The sequence below is a fragment of the Malaya genurostris genome, chromosome 1 (genome assembly GCF_030247185.1).
Source record: "Malaya genurostris strain Urasoe2022 chromosome 1, Malgen_1.1, whole genome shotgun sequence".
In the NCBI taxonomy this organism is placed as follows: Eukaryota; Metazoa; Arthropoda; class Insecta; order Diptera; family Culicidae; genus Malaya; species Malaya genurostris.
This window is the reverse complement of record NC_080570.1, coordinates 39,836,842-39,858,795: the sequence shown is the minus strand read 5'-3', so window position 1 is coordinate 39,858,795 and position 21,954 is coordinate 39,836,842. Positions and strand designations below refer to the sequence as shown.

The 21,954-nt window shown below is 40.0% G+C and overlaps 1 protein-coding gene across 2 annotated transcripts in view; it reads left to right on the top strand.

The window, feature by feature from the left end:
- LOC131437740 (hemicentin-1) overlaps positions 1-21,954 on the top strand; it is a 531,827-nt gene that overhangs the window by 458,992 nt on the left and 50,881 nt on the right. For both annotated transcript variants that reach the window (XM_058607294.1, XM_058607286.1), the window contains exons 5-11: positions 3,478-3,795; positions 3,894-4,045; positions 4,156-4,300; positions 12,548-12,678; positions 12,850-13,009; positions 13,223-13,393; positions 18,764-18,886. In XM_058607294.1, coding sequence (XP_058463277.1) covers positions 3,478-3,795; positions 3,894-4,045; positions 4,156-4,300; positions 12,548-12,678; positions 12,850-13,009; positions 13,223-13,393; positions 18,764-18,886 — 1,200 coding nt within the window. The remainder of the gene's footprint in view (positions 1-3,477; positions 3,796-3,893; positions 4,046-4,155; positions 4,301-12,547; positions 12,679-12,849; positions 13,010-13,222; positions 13,394-18,763; positions 18,887-21,954) is intronic.

The following is a 21,954-nucleotide window of genomic DNA, read 5'->3' as shown; positions in this document are numbered from 1 at the left end:
GTGAAATTGCATTTTCATGTTTATCAATGATAATGATTATTGCAGCATCCCGTCGGATTTTTGTAGCAGCATAGTACTAATCTGAAACTTAATCTAGTTTAATTGGTTTTCCCCAAAAAACCTCATGAAATTAATTTTTCGTAGAATAATTATACATTTTTTTTCAATTCCATCATGTTTTGGCGCCCCCGGCTGTTGGCGCCCGTGGCGGTCGCCGCACTCGCCTCACTCTCACTACGGTACTGAATTAATTAATACATATAAATCCATACAGCATCTTTCGGTAGCCGAGTGCAAATTACACTGTAAAAAAAGGACTGTAAAATTACGTACGAATAGAATAATTAATTACACACTTAGAAAATTTAAGTTAAGTATACTTAATTACACACTTAGAATAATTTACAACTTTATAGATGCACATAAAAGGAGCATCGCGATTCACGTACATTCACAATTCAAAGCATGTCAGAGATGAGTCATATCATTAACTTCACAGTTAATTTAGCTGAAGCTTACATCAATACAGACGCAAAATTTATTTTTAACATGTCAATTGATGTAATATTGTGTCATCAACTAAAAAATTACGTCAACCGTAAATTTCAACTTTTCTAAGGGTGTATAGTTTTGTAATTGTATCGTTTTTAGAATTATGTCACCAGTGAAATTCATAATTTTTTCTGTGTTCGTAAAGTTCCTCTATCTCTGCATTGAATTGAATTTTATCGTTGTTCCCGGAATTTCCAGATCCGGTATACTGAATTCAAATATTTTTGGCCATCAAATAACCATATCCGCACAATTGAAGAGTAATACGACTCTTCAGCCAGTAACTCAAAAATTGAGTACAAATGTTTTCATTTTATTTTACGCACATCACTCTGCAATTTCGGAATCGGAACTCGGATCTGACTCAACACCAACGGCGTTTTATGTAACCATAAGACCATTCATATGAATCTAGTTTTGTTTATATATTATTATATTTCTCGTACAAACACACACAGTCACTTTGCGAATTCGACAAACTGATACCAAAGTTATATGACGAAATATTGGGATGGCAACCACTGCTCGGTTTGTCTCCATTGCAGAGCTGCCAACTGTGTTTACCTTTTTTGCAAAAATCTGTATTTGGCGGAAAAATCTATCTGTACAATATCTATCTCGAAAAATCAAACATCGTTTTAGCGAGGAAACTGATTCTGCGAGCGAAAGAAAGGTAGCTCAACCTGGTTTACCCTTACGGAACCAAACTCAAAAACTAAAATACGGGATTTATCTGAATGAAAATGAAAATTTCGGTATTTTGAAAGAGCATATCTGTATTCCAGTAATGGCACAATGACGCTGCAATGAAATATAGAGGCGCTCAATATTCTAGTACTCGAGAAATCATTATTGCACTGGTTTCTGTTTGAAAACCTGCTGGTCCGATAAAACATAACCTTACCCAATTTCTCACATATCTGAAGATTCTCCATGTTTAATGGTAGTTCACACAAAATAAGTGGTAGTAATCATTTTGAAATCGATGTTCTTCTACTTCGAGTTTGTTTTCATTGCTGATATCTATTAGTACTATTGAATAAACAAAAAAATCGTGATTTACTGCCGATCTGAAAATGTTCGGATGAATCCTCTTCCTCTTGGTTCCAGCTTTCATTGGCAGGTGTCGCTACCGATAATTCAGCTTTGCGACAATGTGCTGTGACAGACTGTTTCGGCCATAAATTAAGTAAACATACACGCTCATTCAATGTTACTCTCAAGTGAGTAATTTGTACTCACTTTTGCTTATTTAATTCAAATGTCAAAAAGTGAGTAATATTGATGTAGAAGTAACTTCTACTCAGTTTTTAAATTGACAACAAGTTTCACTCACAAAGCGTTGAAAACATAATGTGAAAATTTACGTTCACCGATTTTTGCATATCTGTTGAAAGGCAACTTTTCCCTTTGTCGGAGTCGGAACCAGATTATAAGGGCACATTATCGAAATGCTTACCATACACCTGAAAGAAATTCGCGCAGGTTGAAGACGGTAAGAAAGTGTTCAGTCATATAGCAAATATTTTATTTATTTTATATTTGTACATGCATTTTAGGAGCATTTACGCACCCATTCTACACCAGACGGCGCTTTTGGTGTCACGGGTTGCTCAACTACAGTACCTTTGCACTGGGGAATCTAGGTTTATTTTATTTACGCTTCGGCTCAGAATGTTTACTTCCGGTAAGCACGTTGTATTGTGTTAGTTCGGAGAAAGTTCGAGTATTTCGCAAGAAAGAAAGAATTTTGATTCGTACTTTGACGACTCGACACAGCCATACAGCGAGATTTTCGCCTTTAGTCCAGTGAAAAGAAAGTCCATTGGACTATAAACGAAAAATACCTAGCAATATAACCTAAGTTGCTGTGCCATCAAATCAACCAGAAAAAGAATAATGTTGAAATTTACTTCCTTACTAGCTTACTTTTACTGTGATTTGTATTGCTCAGTTTTCGACTGTCCTAAAGCCAGCCAGTCGTTTTTATAATTCAAAACAGGAAACGGCACCGGCAGGGCAACTGTTTCGGATGAATAATGTAAATTTATAATTTTTGCTTCTTGATACATCCGGTTCCGGGTTTGGGTTGCTCCACTGTCCAATTATTGACAGACCATAAAGTTCAGCTGAAGACCCTTTGCTGCCTGCCAAGCGCTCATTCGAAAACAACAAGGCCATTTATTTTGGAAATGCGAGATCCTTTCGCAACACCCATAACTTGCCTGAACAGCTGGCCTTTAATTTGGCTAATTTCTATGTGACAAACTTACTCCCGGGAAACCGGATCTGTGCTGATTAAACAATGGAATGGGGGGAGGGGGTGGCAATGCAGCCTGTCGGGTTAATCCCTGGGTCCCGGGACGAGTTCTGGTTTGCCTCGAATTCATCGCGTTTCCGCTGGTTCCGTTTTTAACATAATTGATTGTGTCCGGTGCGACTGTTCAAATACTGGTTTTCGAGTGTTGGGCGAACGAACAGGAGAAGAACCGTTGCGAGCCGCCGGGAGGCAAGGACACAATTTACTCAGGTTCACCATAATTTTTTCGTCGCTTCGGAGTTATTCACAAATTAAGGGTCAAACAGATGCAATCGCATAATTTTCGTAGAATAATTTTGAGTTTTTTTTGTATTGTTTGTTTGCTGTTTGCAAAGGGTAAGTTTGTTAATTTCGTAATTTTATAATTCTAGATCGTTATCTTCGGGTCGAGAACTTTCCATTGTTAGCCTAATAAGTTGCTATTTCTATCCACCACTGATCTACTCCTGGGGTTATCTGATCAACACATTAGACCAAATAGGGACCATCAATTTATTTACCGACAACGCAGCATCAGCATCAGCATCAGCAAGGCAGACACGACAGCCATAAAACTTTTGTCCAATGTGATTTTAACTATCTTAATTTTGTCCTTTCATTTGCAGTACCACCAGAACGGGTGGTGATACGTGATCAGCTCGGTGCCGAGCGGACGACGGTGGCGGGTCCGTACAGCGAAGGGGACATCGTAAAGCTGCGGTGTGACGTGTACGGTGGACGTCCCACACCCACGGTCAGCTGGTACCGGGACGGTGTTCCACTGCTAGCCGAAACCAAGTACATGACTCTAGGCAAGCATCTCCGCAGTGAGATCGTCCTAGGACCACTGACTCGACAGGACCTGCACTCGAAGCTGGTGTGCAAGGCCAATAACCACGTACGGGCCAGTCCGGCGGAGCAGTCCGTCCAAATCGATATGAACTGTACGTTGGTTCTTGCATATCAAAGCACTGGAACCGCAATTGATGAATCTCTCTGTGTTCTGCTTTCTATTTTTTTTTCTTTTGCTCATTCGCCGCAGTTGCTCCTTTGAACATAAGACTGATTGGTGCTCACCAGCCACTGTCAGCTGGCCATCGATACGACCTGCTGTGCCAAAGTGCGGGTTCTCGGCCTGCCGCCTCCATCACCTGGTTCCTGGACGGAGTACGGCTCGATAAAAGCAAGGAGACGGTACGAGTTACGATGAACACTAGTTTTGATTGAACTTGGTTAGTGATTTTTTATCTTTTACCTTTATCTTTGCGTTCCGCTCCGTCATCTGATCGACCGCACCAATCCAGACATCGGCCGACGGCAACCAAACCACCAGCACCCTATCGATAAGTCTCAACCGTACCGATGCGGGCAAGTATCTGTCCTGCAAGGCGTACAACACCTACGTGCCGTCCGATGCACTCGAGGATGGCTGGCAGCTGGATATACAACGTAAGTTAAACGGTATAATTTAGATGGGCAGTTCATAGCGGGGTGTCAGGAGACCATTGGTTTCCGCATATCCGAGATAGTAATGACCGTAACCTGTCCCTTTAACGAAACTCAATCGGAAAATGATATGACTTAGCATCAGTTGGGTACTGAAATAAAACGAAACTGCAAAGGAGTGATTTGTATCGGAACTCTTCAAATTAATGGAGACGTATGGTACTTTATTCATCAGGATACTTCCAGTTTAAATGTTTCTACTCTCACGCAAATTAAAGAGCAAAACGTACCCAAAAATACTTTAAATTTCGAAAAGAGCTGCTCGCGGTCATCTCTGTCCAGTCAAAAAAGAACAGTTTATACCATAGAGAGACAGTTGTCTGGCTTCCATTTAATATACAGCAATCCTTTGACCTTTTTTGGCTCAACGAGAAGAACAAAGACGGGTGGGTAAAGGCAGAGACACAGCCGGGCTGACGTGAATACGAATAACATTGTCACGCTGAAACTGTTCCTTTATAAAGCAAGACATCAACTCCGGTGAACGACAAATACACACACCTAGAAAAAAAAATCGTGTAAATTGACGTTTTCTGAGACCGACGTATTCGAGCGCCAAAAATTACACATTTTTACAGTAAATCTGATATATACTTAAAACCTTCTGACATATTTTTGAGTGCAGAAACACGTCAATTTACACGTCTGCTGCAATTGCGAGATATTTTTGATACACATTTGAATAATTCTTATAAAATTTGTTCATTCTACGATTTACGTGATTATGAATTGAGTCACATGTGGATTCGCGTCTCCCGAAAATTTCGTAATTGTTTACTGTGCAGGTCAAAATTGAGACTAAACAAAAGGCATGCACGCTCTTTGAAAATAATTCATGGTTTGAGTTGCGATTACTCAAATTCATGAACTAGAACAATATGTTAACATTTGAGTACGGATTGGAGTAAAATTTACTCAGACCATTTATTCATACAATAGAGTAAGCGTTGAGTTTTCAAACATTTGAGTGAAACAAAAAAAGCTTCTTGCAATTCAGTGCGTTTTCATTCTCGGAATATTCTTATTGAATTTAGGAATGCAACAATAGGTCGTTTTTCATTGCCGTTTCTGAAACTATGAATCATCAATCATAGATGTTTTCAAAAGAAATTTTGGGGTTTCAATTATGCTAAGTGAGAAGTCCAACATAAGGCTATCAAAATCGTTCAATTTTGACTCCAAACCGATCAAAATAAAACGGTCTAGAATCACTTTTTTTGCGATTTCCATTTAAAAGAATGACTATGTGTATAAACATTACCGAAGGAGCATTTCATTTATTTTGAGTGCAAGGAACTCAAATTTTGAAGAAAACATTTTTCATATTTTGATTAAAAAATACTTCAATGTTGACAGCTTCGTCTCTTAACTCAAAAAATGAGTAGATAGGTGGTAGCTCAAGTTTAGAGTACGTACATTTTCTAAGAGTTTGAGTGAAGTGTCACTCAACTTTGAGTTACGTTCAATGAGGGTGTATAATAATATTATCTTTTGATGATACGAAACCTACTTAGGCTGTGCACCAGTTTGATAGTTAAATTTTACGTATACGAATTTGATATATGTAAAGCTATTTGAGATCTATTTCGCACTGGAAATAAAGCGACAAGAAGTAGTATATTTATTGCACTCCGGATAGATCTGAGATAGATTTAAAAAATGACACAGATTTCTGAAATCGATCACAGACTGGCAACGAGCCCCTAGAAGTCCTCGATTTGTCAGGGAAAAAGCAATCCAGATTGACAGATAGACGGTGACATTATAAATGTCATTGTATTTTCTCTAATTTTATGACTGTGTTAGTCTAAAGGCTTGGCGACTTCCAGCTAGAGGAATGAACGATACTGACTACACTCTTACCAGCCGCTACCTAATTTTAGGTCAAAACTTAGCCAAAATCAAGTAAAGTGCATCTCCCTAATTTTAGAGAACGAGTGATAACCTCAAAATTTAGATAAATGTAAGTTCAGTTAAAGTGTTATGACATAACAAAGCAAGCTACCCATTTTTACGATCAAGTCAAAGTTTGATTAGATAACGACCTAATTTTGGGCAGCTAATAAAAGAGCTCGACAATGAGTAATAATAGGTAAACATGGTTTTCAGTGTAAGGTATGCCTTTTTTTTAATTTCCAGTGAATTTCAAAGAATAAGAAGACAACGAATTGACAATTCAGTCCGCATCTTCTCACTCAATTCCGAAAAATTTCCGATCGGTTGTTGCACTGGATTCCGCATTGATTCGAATTTCATACTGAATTCCACACGAAATTCTGAATGAAAATTTATCGCCCATTCGGATTTCATTCCGAATGTGAATAATGATAATGTGTACAGACTTTTATAGTAACAGACCGGCGAATACTTCTTTAGGAGCCAAACGAACCGTTAAATTCCTATGTTGTAGCATGAGAATTTGACGATTTGTTTGGCTCCCTAAGCGCTAATGTGTTACTATGAGCGTCTGTGATAATGCGGGGATTGTTGGTACGATCAAAGATTTTTGAAAAAATGACATCTCAAAATACCGCAGGGCAGAGATGCCAGATCGGCAGATTTGTCTGTAAATCTGCAGATTTTTTATAAAGTGTTGCAGACATTTTTTTGTTGCAGATTTTTGAAAAACGAGTTTTTCGTAGTCTTTCTTCAAAATTTACAGACTTTTCGATGGGCCGCGTCAATTTGGTTTTTGCTCGCTAAGTTAGTTTTGCGTGTCACACTTTATACAAACATGTAAGCTCGCAGACATTTTTTTCGGATTCACAGACTATTGGCTTTTAAACGCAAAACTCAAATCAACTCCGCGCTTTCTATGTTTCACTTTATGGACCAAGGAAACGATGATGTTAGCAAATTATCACACAGAGCAATATAGGAATCGAGTATTAAATGCGTAAATAGTTACTAACATAGTAATTTTTCCTTAAACAAACCTACGAAATAGGTAAAACTTTGGCTTTCATTAAACTTTTGTATAAAAAGTAAATCTTTAATTTCTTCAATACTAAACTATATTTAGACATTGATGCTAAGTCGGTTATGTTATCAATTTTGTAATCTAAATTAATGGTTTAAACAACTACTGGGTGGAATAAACGGCCAGACCAATTATTTCAGAGCGGTGTCAACAAGTAAAGTCAATATTATCAATCTGTAGGTCATTCTAAAAGCAAAAAACTTAGATTTATTCTCAAGCGGAATATTAAAAATATTGGTTGAAATTCAAATTGATAGAAATCAATACACGGAAACGTCAAAATTTGAGTAGTTACCATCAATGATATTGAGTAACTCTTACTCTAAATTTTAGTTTAACATAAGAACTCGATTTAGTATTCGCACGATCAGTCTAAAAGGTGTAATAATAATTTGTTGCAACAGGTTCTATGTTTTGTTAGTGAGATCGCGTATTTCAAGGGTGTTGTGTCTGCAAAAACCGAAATAATAAACTGTGCTCTTGACTGTGCCGTCGACGCAAATATTGTGACCAGGAGTGCTCCGTATTGTGCTTCAGAATGGAAACGAATATGTTCCAATGTCATTTATGAGGAATAAGTGTCTGATTGGTGCCTGAGCATTACTAACATGTATGTTAATGTGCGATTGACACACTACTCCAAGCGACCGCCACTTGATATGATGTCTCGAAGTTAGAAATCAATTGTAAACGGAATAATAAATAAACACAGTAGTGTTATTTTAAGTATTGCGTGTCAATTACTTAATATTTTCATACCTTACACTCAGAAAAGGAGCAATTGTGGTATGTGTGGAATAAAGTTTCACTCAAAATTTTAGTTCTAATTACTCTATTTTTGGCACATGTGCAACTTTTTCTGTAGATGAGTGTGATCTTACTCATTTTTGAGTGACTATTTTTAAGCGTGTACTTTCAGCAAGAGCTGTCCAATAGGTAGGAAAATTTTTAATTACTTCACCTTTTTAACGTTTTCTTATAAAAACGGGTAAATTCATTTGAAAAGTCACAGTAGAGGTGAAAGAAAAAGTTTTTACTCTGAGGTGGTAATGTTGATCTTAATATATTGTGCAAAAACTAACGTTTATTTAGAATAGAGCATTGTAATTGGTTAAATACCATTTTTCATATGCCAGGAAATAACAGATAAAGTATCTAGAGTAAATGGTACTCGATTGCTTAACTTTCCAGTACTAGAGAAATCAACATTACACTGGTTTCTGTTTAAAAAAAATGTTGGACATAAACCTTAGCTTACCCAATTTCACACATTTCTGAAGATTGTCCATGTTTAATCATAGTTTACACCAGGGGTTCCTAAACTATTCTGGGTCATGGACCCCTTTACTAAAATAAACTTAGACCTCAGACCCCCAGTAACAAATTCCTTTGAAAATTCAATTTCTTGCTTTATTAATATTGATGTAAAATACTTACCAATTTCTTCGGATGATCAAATAAACACAACTTTTTTAGCATGAATATTTCAAATAACAACAATAGGAGGTCGATTTCAAGACCTCGTCGACCCCCACAGTCAGTTTATGTTTACGTCGACCCCCGCAAAAAGGATATCGACCCCAAGGGGTCTATATCGACCACTTTAGGAACCCCTGTTTTACACTAAAAAAGTAGTAGTAATCACTTTGAAATCGATTTTCTTCTAGTCCAAGTTTACTTTTATTGCTGATCTCTATTTACACTATTGAATAAACGAAAAAAAATTTTGCAAATCACAACTGCCGATATGAAAATTTTCGGAAGAACCCTCCTTTTCGTGGTTCTATTTTTCATTCGCAGATGTCGCTACCAGTATTTCAGTTTTACGACAATATGCCAATTGCAAGCCTATCTTAACATATTTGAATTTTTTTACCTGACATCTCATCTGCCGCAATGAGATATGGTGTAAAAAATCCGACAACTGAAAATTCTTTCGCGCATTAATTTTAGTAGGTAATACGGTGAACTTCTGCTCAGAAATAAACAAAAATTGTTTCTTGTGGTCATTTTACCTAGCGCGAGATTAATTGCATTGTTAAGTACGATTCAGACGGTCCGGCTTCTTCCGTCACCGTCACCGGAACGTCAACATCCGGCACCGTCATTCTAAAGACTATTCACACATATCCGGTCCGGTTCAGTGCCGGCACGACACCGTGCACGGATACTGATATTATTGCATTCGTTTTCTATGCGCGCATTCACACCTATCCGGCACCGTGCCGTTTCAGTGCAGCTCGTCGTCAGTGTAGCGTCCGTCCGGCAAACTCAAATTCGTCGTCACCGATATTTTTTTTATTTTCACTGAAGTCGGTATGTCATTGCATTTGCTGTGCCGGAACGGAAACAGAACGGAAGGGTTCCGAAAAAAAAGAACACTGACGGCTCACTGAAGCTACTTTCACTGAACCGTCACGGAACTGAAATGTTTGAATAGTCGTTAATTCACACGATCCCTATTCGTGCCCGTCATGTCATTTTCTTACACGCAGATTTTGAAGAACTTAGTTTCGCACAATTATATTTCACTAATACAAAATCTGGGATCTTTTGAAGCCAATCGATCTGTTGTTTTCCTACATTTTAATCGAATAAATAACTTTCAAAATTAACTAGAAAGAGGAAAAAGCAAAACAATCAGTTCCACTCAACAACGTAACGTACTTTGCAAATCTACTGATAAGTTCAATTACTTATATGTGGTATATTTTATATAAGAGTGGGATCTTGACACCGAATACATACATAACAAACGTCAGCTCAATACCGTAATCATATGAATCGTGCATGTGTGCGATAATCACAGTCCGTCAAACATTCTTTCGAAGAAATGTTGACGGAGCTTGCCGTTGACGGACGTTGGCGTTCCTGATCTCTGCTGGATCATGTGAATGCGCAAAGGGAAAACTCATTTGACTAATTTTGACGGAGGCTGACGTTCCGGTGACGGTGACGGAAGAAGCCGGATCGTCTGAATCGTACATTATCATTTCGACTAAAGCGTGCCATGAGTAGCAGGGATGCCAGGTTCACAGATTAATCTGTGTTTCGCAGATTTCCAACTTTCTGCACAGATTTTAAAAATGGCACAGATTTCTGAAAATGATCACAGATTTTCACAGATTCTGAAATTATTCACAGATTTTCACAGATATTTTAAATCGATCACAGTTTAGCACCAAAAAGTACAGAGCGGTTGAGTAAAAAGATACAGGTAAGATTGGTAGTAAGACCTTTTTTTTGTTGCTCACCAAAATGATTCCGATGACCTATTATGATTCGGGAAATGAACACAGATTTTCACAGACAGGTTTTTGGCTTTATCACAGATTTTTGAAAAAATGAACTGGCATCCCTGTTTGGAACTCGACACTTTGACAATTGAGCAATTTGACGTCTCAGTTACTCACACCAATGCAGAGTGTGTTGGTGTGGCTATTCTCAGCAGTTGAAGGGTTAATGCTAGTGTGAGTATGTCGAAATTACCCAGTGAATTTTGTCGAGCCGCATCGTGCCAATTATTGGAGACATATATGCAATAAAAAAACACTGCAATGCCAAGAGAACAGTTGAGAAAGACATAAAATCGTTCATGAAACTCTATATAATGAAATGGAATTGTCTTCTACTTGGTTCATTAGTTCATAGCTTACGAAATTCTATATGCATTTTTCGCAGTGTATGAGTCAAAAATGTTGTACCTCAGTGTAAAATTGAACCCACAACAAACTTTGACTTCGGCTCGCACACATTCTAATTTCGTATATGAATAGTTCTGCGCACTCTGCATTGGTGTGAGTAACTAAGACGTCAAATTGCTCAATAAGCAACTTGTTCGATGAAAGTAGTTAAGAATGTAGAGTCATTGTATATATTATAACTTCCATTTAACCGCTAAAATGCATATCTACTAATTAGTCGATTACTTCAAAACAAACAGAATATTAAGTGTAACATAGAATCTCAATTTATACAAATGAGCTAATGAATGGAAAGGGTGCTCACGGTTTGACATTTCCATTGTAAATGTGATGATGGGAACTCAAAAGTGCAACCTGTTTTTCATCAGGGTTGCCAGTTTCATGAAGGATCGTGATTCCGGAAATTTTTATAGGTTCTCACATGGAAAAAAAATTTAGATTGATGTATATAGATAAAGCCGACTATAATTTACCAAGACATTTTTACTGAAGAAACCCACAAAGCCGATAGACAGCCGAAGTACATCACGCTTTCCGATACTTTTACCAGTTTCTTTAGAATTGATAAGGAGATAAATCATAATCGTTTCGTGGAGGTCATTTTTATCGGCCCTGAAAAGGACCGGTGAACAAATTTTCTACGATGTTAAATAGTTAAAGAAACAAAAAACCAGATTCGTCGAACAGAAGCACAGTCGGTGTTGAATAAATTTCCACTCTTCCAAAGAACGAATTTTGAAACGGATACCCACACTAAAGTAAGACGTATTCACGTCAATTGCTCTGTCAAATTACGATTTCAGTTTTTAAGTATACTGTCAATGTGTGGGCAATGAAAATATTCCAATAAAGATTAAATTCTAGTATTAAAAGAAATTTTTTGACAATCGTTTTCTTTGTCAGAAAATTTCTAGATCATATTTTCACTCTGTCGTATGGTTGATTGAGCTAGTATACACTACCAATATGCTAAAATACTATAATTTCACCTATAATCGTCGGATTTTATCTACTTTCGCTGGCGGTAAAAACAAGACTCCGCTAATCGGATCGTAAACACAATTTGGGTGCAAAATTTAATTTCGGAACAGTCCCAGGCAATTTGGCTAGTGATTAATTCCAGCATATCTTTCCGATCCAATTAGTGACAACATTCAATCGAACGAATTTCCAGCTGAAATAGTCTCAATACAATATGCTGGCACAATCGTCCGTCCAACATCTACCGTCAGTCATTTCACTGAAAGAGCCCACCATTTCAATAGAACTTTACTGCATTTCCACGTACTCCGCTTCCCAGGCAACGGCCGTGGCCACAACGCAGTTAATTCAATCTACCAGTCCCGGATTCGGTTTTCAGTCTGATTTCACCGCAACATTATCCGTAATAAATGTAATCATCTCGGGAACTGGGTTTCCCGCTCCCCGCTCCTCGCTCGTCCTCCTGCCGAAGCCACCATCACCTGGAAATCAATCATTCTCATTGTGTTGCGTTTGCATTCGCAGATGTTCCTGATGCTTTCGTGCGCCTGGGAAGCTCACTGGATCCGGACTCCATACGAGAGGGCACCGACGTGTACTTCGACTGCATCGTGACAGCCCATCCCGCAGTCTACAAGGTCGAATGGAAGCATAATGTAAGTTCAAAACAACCGCACGATACCCGGATCTACCGCGCCACCATTGTTCTGCCGGAAGCAACAAAGTGACCATCGCTCTCTAACGATTTCTTTTGTTGTTCTTGTTTCTTTCACTGTTCCGGTGCTGTCGGACCATGGCAAATTGTTAATTGTTACCGGTTTTTGCAGAACAAAACACTGCCCCACAACATATCGCAGGGCGTCATCATCAGTAATCACTCGCTGGTGTTGCAGGGAGTCTCACGCACCACCGCCGGAAACTATTCCTGTGTTGGATTCAACGCCGAGGGCGAAGGAAGCAGCCCCGTGTTCGCGCTGAATGTGATGTGTAAGTGAAAAATTGTTCTGTTTTTTTTTGTGTGTGTTGCCTCTGTTGTTGTTGTCGATGGCCAAGCTATCGAATATTCGACCCGGTTCGCCACAATGAAGCGAAACTGGAGCTAGAAAACCCTACAGAACACAATAACCGCTATTTGATCCGGAATTCTTTCTTTTTTTTCCATTCTCTCTCTCCCTCTAATCCTGTTGGTTGTGTCTGCAGATGCACCGACGTGCGCTCCCAACCAGCAACGAGTTTACGGCGTGGCCAAGCAGGAGAATGCCGAGATCCGGTGCATCGTTGATGCCAATCCGCCCGATGTGGACTTCAAATGGACGTTTAATAATTCTGCCGAGAGTATTGACGTACAGGCGAGCCATATTTCACGACTAGGTAATTAAGTCCGTCATTCGCAGCTGTCAGCATAGCGGAGGTTACGGTATGGTTTGCTATACGGAATCCCGACTGGATGCCAGCGGGAAGAGTCACCAGTCGTGTAGGATATTTTTTAGAATGAATCAAAAACTGTGTCACGCGTGGTTGTTAGTTATGTGTGCAGCGATGCCAACCTCAAAGAATTATCCGTATATCTACGGATCTACGGATGAGCCGCTTGAAATCTACGGATTTTGCAACATTTCTTTTTTTTTTCTTAATATTTCAGTTTCTTTTGCTTTAAAATTTGTAGTTTGTAGTAAAAACCTGTAATCCGTGTTAACAGTTTAACAAAAAATCCTGTGAGAATGGCAACCCTGTCGGTCATAGAAATAAATTCTGTAAAAGCTTTTCGTTAAACTGGGATCACAGAGAAAATCAGACCAACGAGTGGAAATACAGTTTCTGTTTAGCAAGCTCTCAACTTGAAACTAGATTACTTTGTGTTATGGCAGCACTGGCGGACTGACCACGACGAGATTGACAGCAAGTGTCTTCACGCGGAGTGATTTCGTAGACTCTGAGGAGATTAAAACACGTTATTTTAACGCTCTGAATTAAATGTAATTTATTAAAATTAAATAAATGTTGTTCCGTTAACCGAGTTGTAATTCGTAAGACACAACATAATTGGCGACGAGGATAGACGGTTTTAAGTAATTTCGTCGGTGTGTCGTATTTTAATAGTTCTAACCTCGCAATGGCGCAAGAAGCCGGTCTTGCTGACATCTTAGCACAGCTCAGCAGAATAATGGAAAACCAACAGTTGGCACAGAAAACTCTCCTTGAGCAGCTAGTACGGCCGAAGGACAATGAATTTCTGATGGAAGCACTTTCAAACACCATTACAGAATTTTCCTACGATCCCCAAAACGGAGTGGTTTTCGATAAATGGTACGTGCGGCATTAGGAAGTTTTCACCAAGAGAGGAGAAAAACTGAATGATGCTGAAAAAGTGAGACTGTTACTGCAAAAGATGAGTTCCGTAAACCACGATAGATACGTAAATCTCATTTTGCCAAAAACGTCGCGAGAAGTTCCTTTTGCAGAAACAGTTGTCACACTGAAGGAAATGTTCGGGCATCAAACATCAGTTTTTTTTCGACGCTATCAGTGTTTGCAGACAGCCAAACGAGTTGCAGAAGATTTTGTCTCGTATGCAAGTTCCGTCAATCGAGCTTGTGAAGATTTTAACATCCGGGAAATCACAGCGGACCAGTTTAAATGTCTTGTGTTTGTGGCTGGACTTCCTTCTGAAAAGCATAAGGACATCCGGACACGATTGCTTGCAAAAATGGAAAACGAATCGGAGACGGATCCAATGACACTCAAAAAGCTGTTACTGGAATGCCAACACTTAGATAATCTCAAACACGACACAGCTGTTATTGAGAATCCAAAGGTGAACGTGAACGCAGTTTTCCGAGGTGAACAATCCAATTACACAAGGAAATCGGGAAAAATAGATACACCAAAAGTAGCCCCACGACGTCCGTGCTGGCAGTGTGGTCAAATGCATTTTGTTGCTGATTGCACGTTTTCAAAACACATCTGTCGAAGCTGCGGTAAAGTGGGCCATAAAGAAGGATACTGTGGGTGCTGTTCGAAACCAGCGGTTTCTGGATCAAACAAAACGGATCCATCAGCCTCAGAAAAAAGGAAGCCCTGGAAGAAAAAGCAATCCGGTAAAACTGGAAATGCGAACGGTAGGTAGGCGCAAATTCGTGGAAGTTTTAATCAACAATAAATTGATTGAACTCCAGCTCGATTGTGGATCGGATTATACGATTATTTCGTCGAATTCATTACGCCAATTTGGCGATCTGAAGACAAATCCTACGAGTTTACGGGTGGTAACTGCTGCAGGCAAACCGCTTCCACTCGAATTAGAGTTTCAATGTGCAATAACATTCCGAAGCATCACGAAGCAGTCGGTGTGTTATGTGACATCAGTTGATGGATTTAATGTTCTCGGAAGTGATCTTATGGAAGCATTCGGGTTGTACGACATTCCGATCAACTCTTTTTGCAAGCAGCTAAAAGCAGATATGAATCCGGAAGAGTACAAGCAAGTATTGAAGGCGGAATTTCCAGCTGTTTTTCAAGATGGACTTGGACTTTGTACGAAAGCAAAGATCCAACTGTTCCTGACAGCAGGAGCAAAACCAGTTTTCAAGCCAAAACGACCGGTACCGTTTCATTCACAGCGGCTCGTCGAAAAAGAACTTATCCGGTTGCAGAACATGGGAGTACTTGAACGAGTAGATTTTTCAGCCTGGGCGGCACCTATTGTTGCAGTTCGAAAGGCTCAACGAGACGCCGATGGAGATCCGATTGTTCGGATTTGTGCTGATTTTTCAACGGGACTGAATGCAGTATTAGAAGCGAACAAGTATCCACTTCCCACTCCTGATGACATCTTCGCAAAGTTGTCAGGTAGTCAGTACTTTAGTGTTATCGATTTGTCGGATGCCTATTTGCAGATGGAAGTGGAGGAGGATTCACAAAAATTATTGACAGTAAATACTCACAAAGGATTATTCAAGTACAAGCGTCTTCCGCCAGGGGTCAAAGCAGCACCTGGGGCATTCCAAAAAGTCGTCGACAACATGCTTAGTGATCTGGAGGGAGCTGAAGCGTTTCTTGACGACGTACTCGTTTTTGGTCAAACGCAAGCGGAGCATGATAGCAACCTTAAACGAACACTGCAGCGAATTCTGGAATATGGTTTTCGGCTCAAGATCGAGAAGTGCAGTTTCAAAATGACGCAGGTGAAGTATCTGGGAGTTATCGTTGATCGCAACGGTATTCATGCAGATCCGGAGAAGGTTAAAGCTATCGCACAAATGTCTCCGCCGAGAGATGTTTCACAGTTACGTTCATTCTTGGGTGCAGTGAATTATTATGCGAAATTCATAAAAGAAGTGCACCAGCTTCGTAGACCTCTTGATCAGCTGTTAAAGAAGGATATAAAGTGGAGTTGGAGTGAAGAATGTCAAAATTCTTTCGATCGGTTCAAGGAATTGTTGAATTCAGATTTGATGTTAACACACTATAATCCATCGCTCGAGATAGTCGTGGCCGCTGATGCCTCCAGCACTGGCATTGGGGCCAACATCAGGCATAGATTTCCGGACGGCTCTGAGAAGGTGATACACCACGCTTCAAGATCGTTGACACCAACAGAACGAGGTTATGGACAAATCGATAAAGAAGCATTGGCACTTGTTTACGCCATTACAAAGTTTCATCGTATGCTTTTGGGACGACGTTTTGTTTTGGAGACTGATCACAAACCTCTTCTACGTATTTTCGGATCGCACAAAGGAATACCGGTTCACACATCAAATCGGTTGCAGTGTAGAATATGTACCTACTATGAAATTCGGGTATTTAGATGTACTTTCCAGGCTTATAAGTTCAGCAGTAAATACGGAAGAAGAATATATCATCGCTAGTGTTCGTCTGGAGGAAGACATGGCGGCAGTCCTGGAGGATTCAATTGCTTCTACTCCAGTGACGGCTGTAATGATCGCCACAGCCACACTACGGGATAAAGTGCTAAAACAAGTGAAGAAGTTTTTGGAAACAGAATGGCCGAAATCGTTAGGGGTAATCAGTGATCCTGATGTAAAGACATTCTTCAATCGTAAAGACGGGCTGGGACTAGCTCAAGGCTGTAATCTGTTCGGAGAGCGAGTAGTAGTTCCAAAGATCTACCAAAAACGAATCTTGCAGCGTTTACATTACGGGCATCCCGGCATAGTCAGAATGAAGAGCCTCGCTCGGAGTTTTGTCTATTGGCCTTGTATCGACCGGCACATCGAAGAAGCAGTAAAGCAATGCACGGACTGTGCCGCTGCAGCAAAATCACCACCGCATGTTTCACCTGTGGCATGGCCTGTTCCACCGGGACCTTGGCAACGCGTTCACATCGATTATGCGCGGCCAATTGATGGTTATATTTCTTTGTCATCGTTGATGCATTTTCTCGATGGCCGGAGATATATTCATCGTCTACGATGACGGCGAAGGTAACGATCTAAAATCTACGAAACTCTTTTTCACGGCTTGGATTGCCGATGGTAATAGTGTCGGACAATGCAGCTCAATTTGTCTGTGATGAGTTTGAATCATTTTGAAAAAACAATGGTATCAAACATATATTGACTGCTCCTTACCATCCGCAATCTAATGGACAGGCGGAACGTTTTGTAGATTCAATGAAAAGAGCTATGAAGAAAATAAACAAGGGAGAACCCCTCCAGGAGACACTCGAGGTTTTTCTAGCAACTTATCGTTCAACGCCAAGTGAAACCACTGGACAAAAATCTCCAAGTGAACTCATGTTTGGTCGACGAATGAGGACTACACTTGACCTACTGCGTCCTATGCAAGCACTAGATATTAGGCAGTCTGGAGAGAGATGCCCGATGCGTCGGTTCATACCTGGTGACTTGGTATATGCAAAGGTGTACAAACGAAATACCTGGTCCTGGGAACCCGGGAAAGTCGTTAAGAAGCTGGGAGTAGTGAACTATAATGTGTGGATAGTTGGGCAAAGGCCAAAGTTAATTCGTTCGCACATCAACCTACTTCGTACCCGTTTTGAAATGAAAGATGATTTGCACCATGAGCGAACAGAGAGTGATCATCATTTTCCATTGAGCATTCTGCTAGACGAGTTTGGCATCAGTCAACCAGGAGTAATCGTTTCAGAGGAATCCGTTTCACCTATACTGACAGAAAGCAATGATAAATCTGAACATCCGACGACTCCAAATACGAGTGGTTCAATAGTTAAAAAACCGAGTCGTATTCCAACACCTGTTTCATCCTGTACAACTGGGGGACGATCAGTGCGTCTTCCGCCGAGGTTTGAGCACTACGTGATGACTTAAAGGGGTAGTCATCACCGAGTTGTAATTCGTAAGGCACAACACTTTGCTCACGCTACCTTCAGCTGTCAATACTAATCTTCTCAATAATCACCAATAACAGGATAAACTGGAGCTGTTTTTCTATTTTATTTTCAATTATATTGCCCGTGCGAAATATGTAACTAATAACCACCATATCCAACACACCGGAACGACCGACGGTGCTATAATCTGAATCCTTCGAAATAATAAATGTCTAAATTCTCACCTCGTACAAAACATGAATTCATGGCATGCTGTTTTTGTTTTGTTTCTCATTTTTCTCTACTCGCCAACCGACATTTCCTTCGTCGCCGATGTTGCCACCGCTGCCGCCTCCGGTGCTACGTATATCCTGGGAATGTACGCGATTCGCTGTTCTGTGCCGGACACCGTACCGAACCGAAAGGAACCTCGTCTGTAGTATCGTACACACCGATGACTGAATTAGACTACGGCACGTTGCTATGCGTGGCCACCAACCGGATCGGAAAGCAGCGGCAGCCTTGTGTGTTCCATATTATTGCGGCAGGTAGGTTTTTTTTTCGTGAGGGAAAAATCCCTCACTCCCTTATCAACTGAACTATCTAGTTTACTGCTCACTTGTGTTGCGAAAAATATGGTAAATTTTCGTTTTTTGATATGAAAGGATTTTTTTTGTTGGTGTTGTTATGGAAAACAAGCTACATGAGCCAGCTACGAGTACAGATGATTCTCGTACCAAAAAGGGATCTAGATTGACGCTTGAATGCGTGCCCAACGACGGTTCCGACAGTTTTCACCGATATCCATCACGGCCAAGTTTTTGTGAGGGTGAGTGTTGGTGAGTCGAGACCATTTTCAGCAAAACAGCACAAGAGCGATAACTGCCGGAATCCTGCCAATGTAACATCATGGAAATAACCACGCGAAATCGGTTTCATTCCGTATCAACAAACGATGCTTTCTCGTGCCAGAGGATGTTTGCTTGCCAAGCAATTTAAATGAAGAATTTAGTTGTGCCGAGCGGTTGAAAGCTGCGATGAGCTTCCTTCGTTGTACCTTCGCGACGCGGATAGCCAAATAACAACTGAAGCCCAATGTGGAAACGGGATCGACAATTTATTCAAAATGTTTTTAACTGCACACACAGTGGAGGGAATATTAATAGCAGTGAGCACTAGCGATGGGCAATTCGCTCCTGAGCTGTTCCAATGAATCGAATCACAAAAGAGAACTGAGAGCTCACAGCTCTTTTGAAAAGAACCGCAGCTCACCAATTCACTCATTTGCTACCCAGTTCGCCGCATTGTGAAAGGGGGAATAAGCTACGAGCTGAACGGATCTTCGGCTCTTGAAGAGCGAGTTCTAAGCAAGAAGAAATGTTAGCATCAATGTTTCGTTATTTCTTCCATATATCCTTTTTTAACGAATTGAATGAGACATTATCAGTGATAAATCTTATCTCTCACGGTGCAAGAAAAACGGTTCACGAAATTAACCATCAGTTGAATTGAAATGATCTGATCAATCGAATCGATTCATTTTGGTGAGCTGATCGGTTCGGAGCTGCTCAACAATATGAACTGTTTCGCACACCTCTAGTGAGCACTCCTCTGGAATTAATCTAATCTATCTCAAACGCCATCTCGATATGGGATTTCTTGCTCAAACGCCAATGTGTGACACAGTACTACCTGCCAAAATTTGGTACAGTTTGAGCGCGAGAAAAAGTAAATCTTGTAAGAGTCAGTATCTCAGTGGGTAATAGCTTTTCATGTGAAAATTGTCAATTGATTTACTGCCGTCTATGAGGAAAAGTAAGTATTTGAAACTATTAAACATATGTTTTATGAAATGTTGTGAAGTTTTGCTTTTCGTGAGCAGACAATGGACTCTTCTAAAATGATTCCGATCAGCTATTAAAGGCTATCCGCATTAGGCCGATCCGACCGATCCGAGCTCTCCGGCGTCTACTTTTTCTCTGCTGCGTCTATGGATGAGCTGCACATGCAGCTGTGTGCATGTGCAGCTCAGCCATAGCCGAAGCAGAGAAAAAGTCAACGACGGAGAGCTCGGATCGGCCTAATGCGGATAGCCTTTAATAGCTGATCGGAATCATTTTGGTGAGCAAAAAAAAAGTCTCGCTATTTCCAACCGTTGTGTACTTCTTGGTGCTCATCTGTGATCGATTTCAGAATCTGTGAAAATCTGTGATCGGTTTTCAGAAATCTGTGGAAATCTTTGCAGAAAATTGAAATTAAAAACAAAAAAAAAACAGATTACTCTGTGAAGTTGGCATCCCTGTCGATCATCGCTCCCAATTCTCGGTTCATTTTTCAAAAGCGCGTATAAGAAAGTGACAGTTTATCTTTGCTTACTTTCTCTTCTATCAATTACCAAGCGGTTTCCACGTTTATCACTCAACTCTTTGCATGAAATGATACCCGAAACTTTCGACTTTCAAACAAAATAGTGATATCAAAGAAAATCTTTTGAATCACATCACAATAATCGAAAGAGAGAGCGATTAAAGAGAAACTGTCACTTGCTTATACGCCCTTTTGAAAAATTACCCGAGAATTGTCCAATCCACGTGTGAATGTGTTGGTGAATGCTGGTGGAAGTATGTCGCAAATACCCAGTGAGTTTTGTCGAGCTGCATCGTGCCAATTATTGAAAACATATATGCAATGCCAAGGGAATAGTTGACAATGATATAAAATGAATGTATGAAAAACTATAACACGTAATGGAATTGTCTTCTATTTGGTTAATACGTTCATAGCTTAAGAAACTCTATATGCTTTCACCGCAGTGTATGATTATGAGTCAAACATGTTTTTACCTCAGTGTAAGATTAAACCCCCAAAAATCATCTGTACCATCTGTATCGCATATTTTCGATCATAATCTGTGAAAAACATTAGAAAAATCTGTCATTTTTATGGAATATTCATAAAAATCTGTAGAAATCTGTGAATTTTAATGGAATCTGTGTTCTGTGACGCAGAATATGTTTGGCAAAATAAGCAAAAATATCTGTGGTTTTACAGAACATCTGTGAATATGGTAACTCTGCCCCAAAAAACTTTGAGTTCGACTCGTACACATTCTAATTTCGTATATGAATAGAAATTCAATAAGAAATTCATATGAAGGCAATATACTTTCGCCCTATATGTATATTTACTACGGAAAATGTTGTTGTTAATAACATTGCTTCCTCACTTCCAAACATACGTACGGCGTGAGATTGACGCAATTTCGCCTGGTCCATTTTTGACAGCAACTGGAATGCAGCCAGGCTTCTGTCGGTTGCCAGAATTTTTTCCAAGCGGGCATCTCTTTACAACCCTCTTAGAAAAAAACGTTCAACGCTGGTCCTTCGTTGGTCCAATACGTTGGACCAATGGTCCACTGAAAGTCCAATCAATCGTTCAACGGGAGGCCACCACGGGACCTTCGTTTGCCGATTTTGAAACAGACCGTTGTACCGAATGGCATTTTTTTTCGATCAACAAACCCGGCAGACAGAGGTCCATTGTTAAGCCATTTTTGATATGGGGAGTTGGAGCCCCGTTGGACTGGTTTTACTGGAGTGTTTCCGAAGATTTTCCC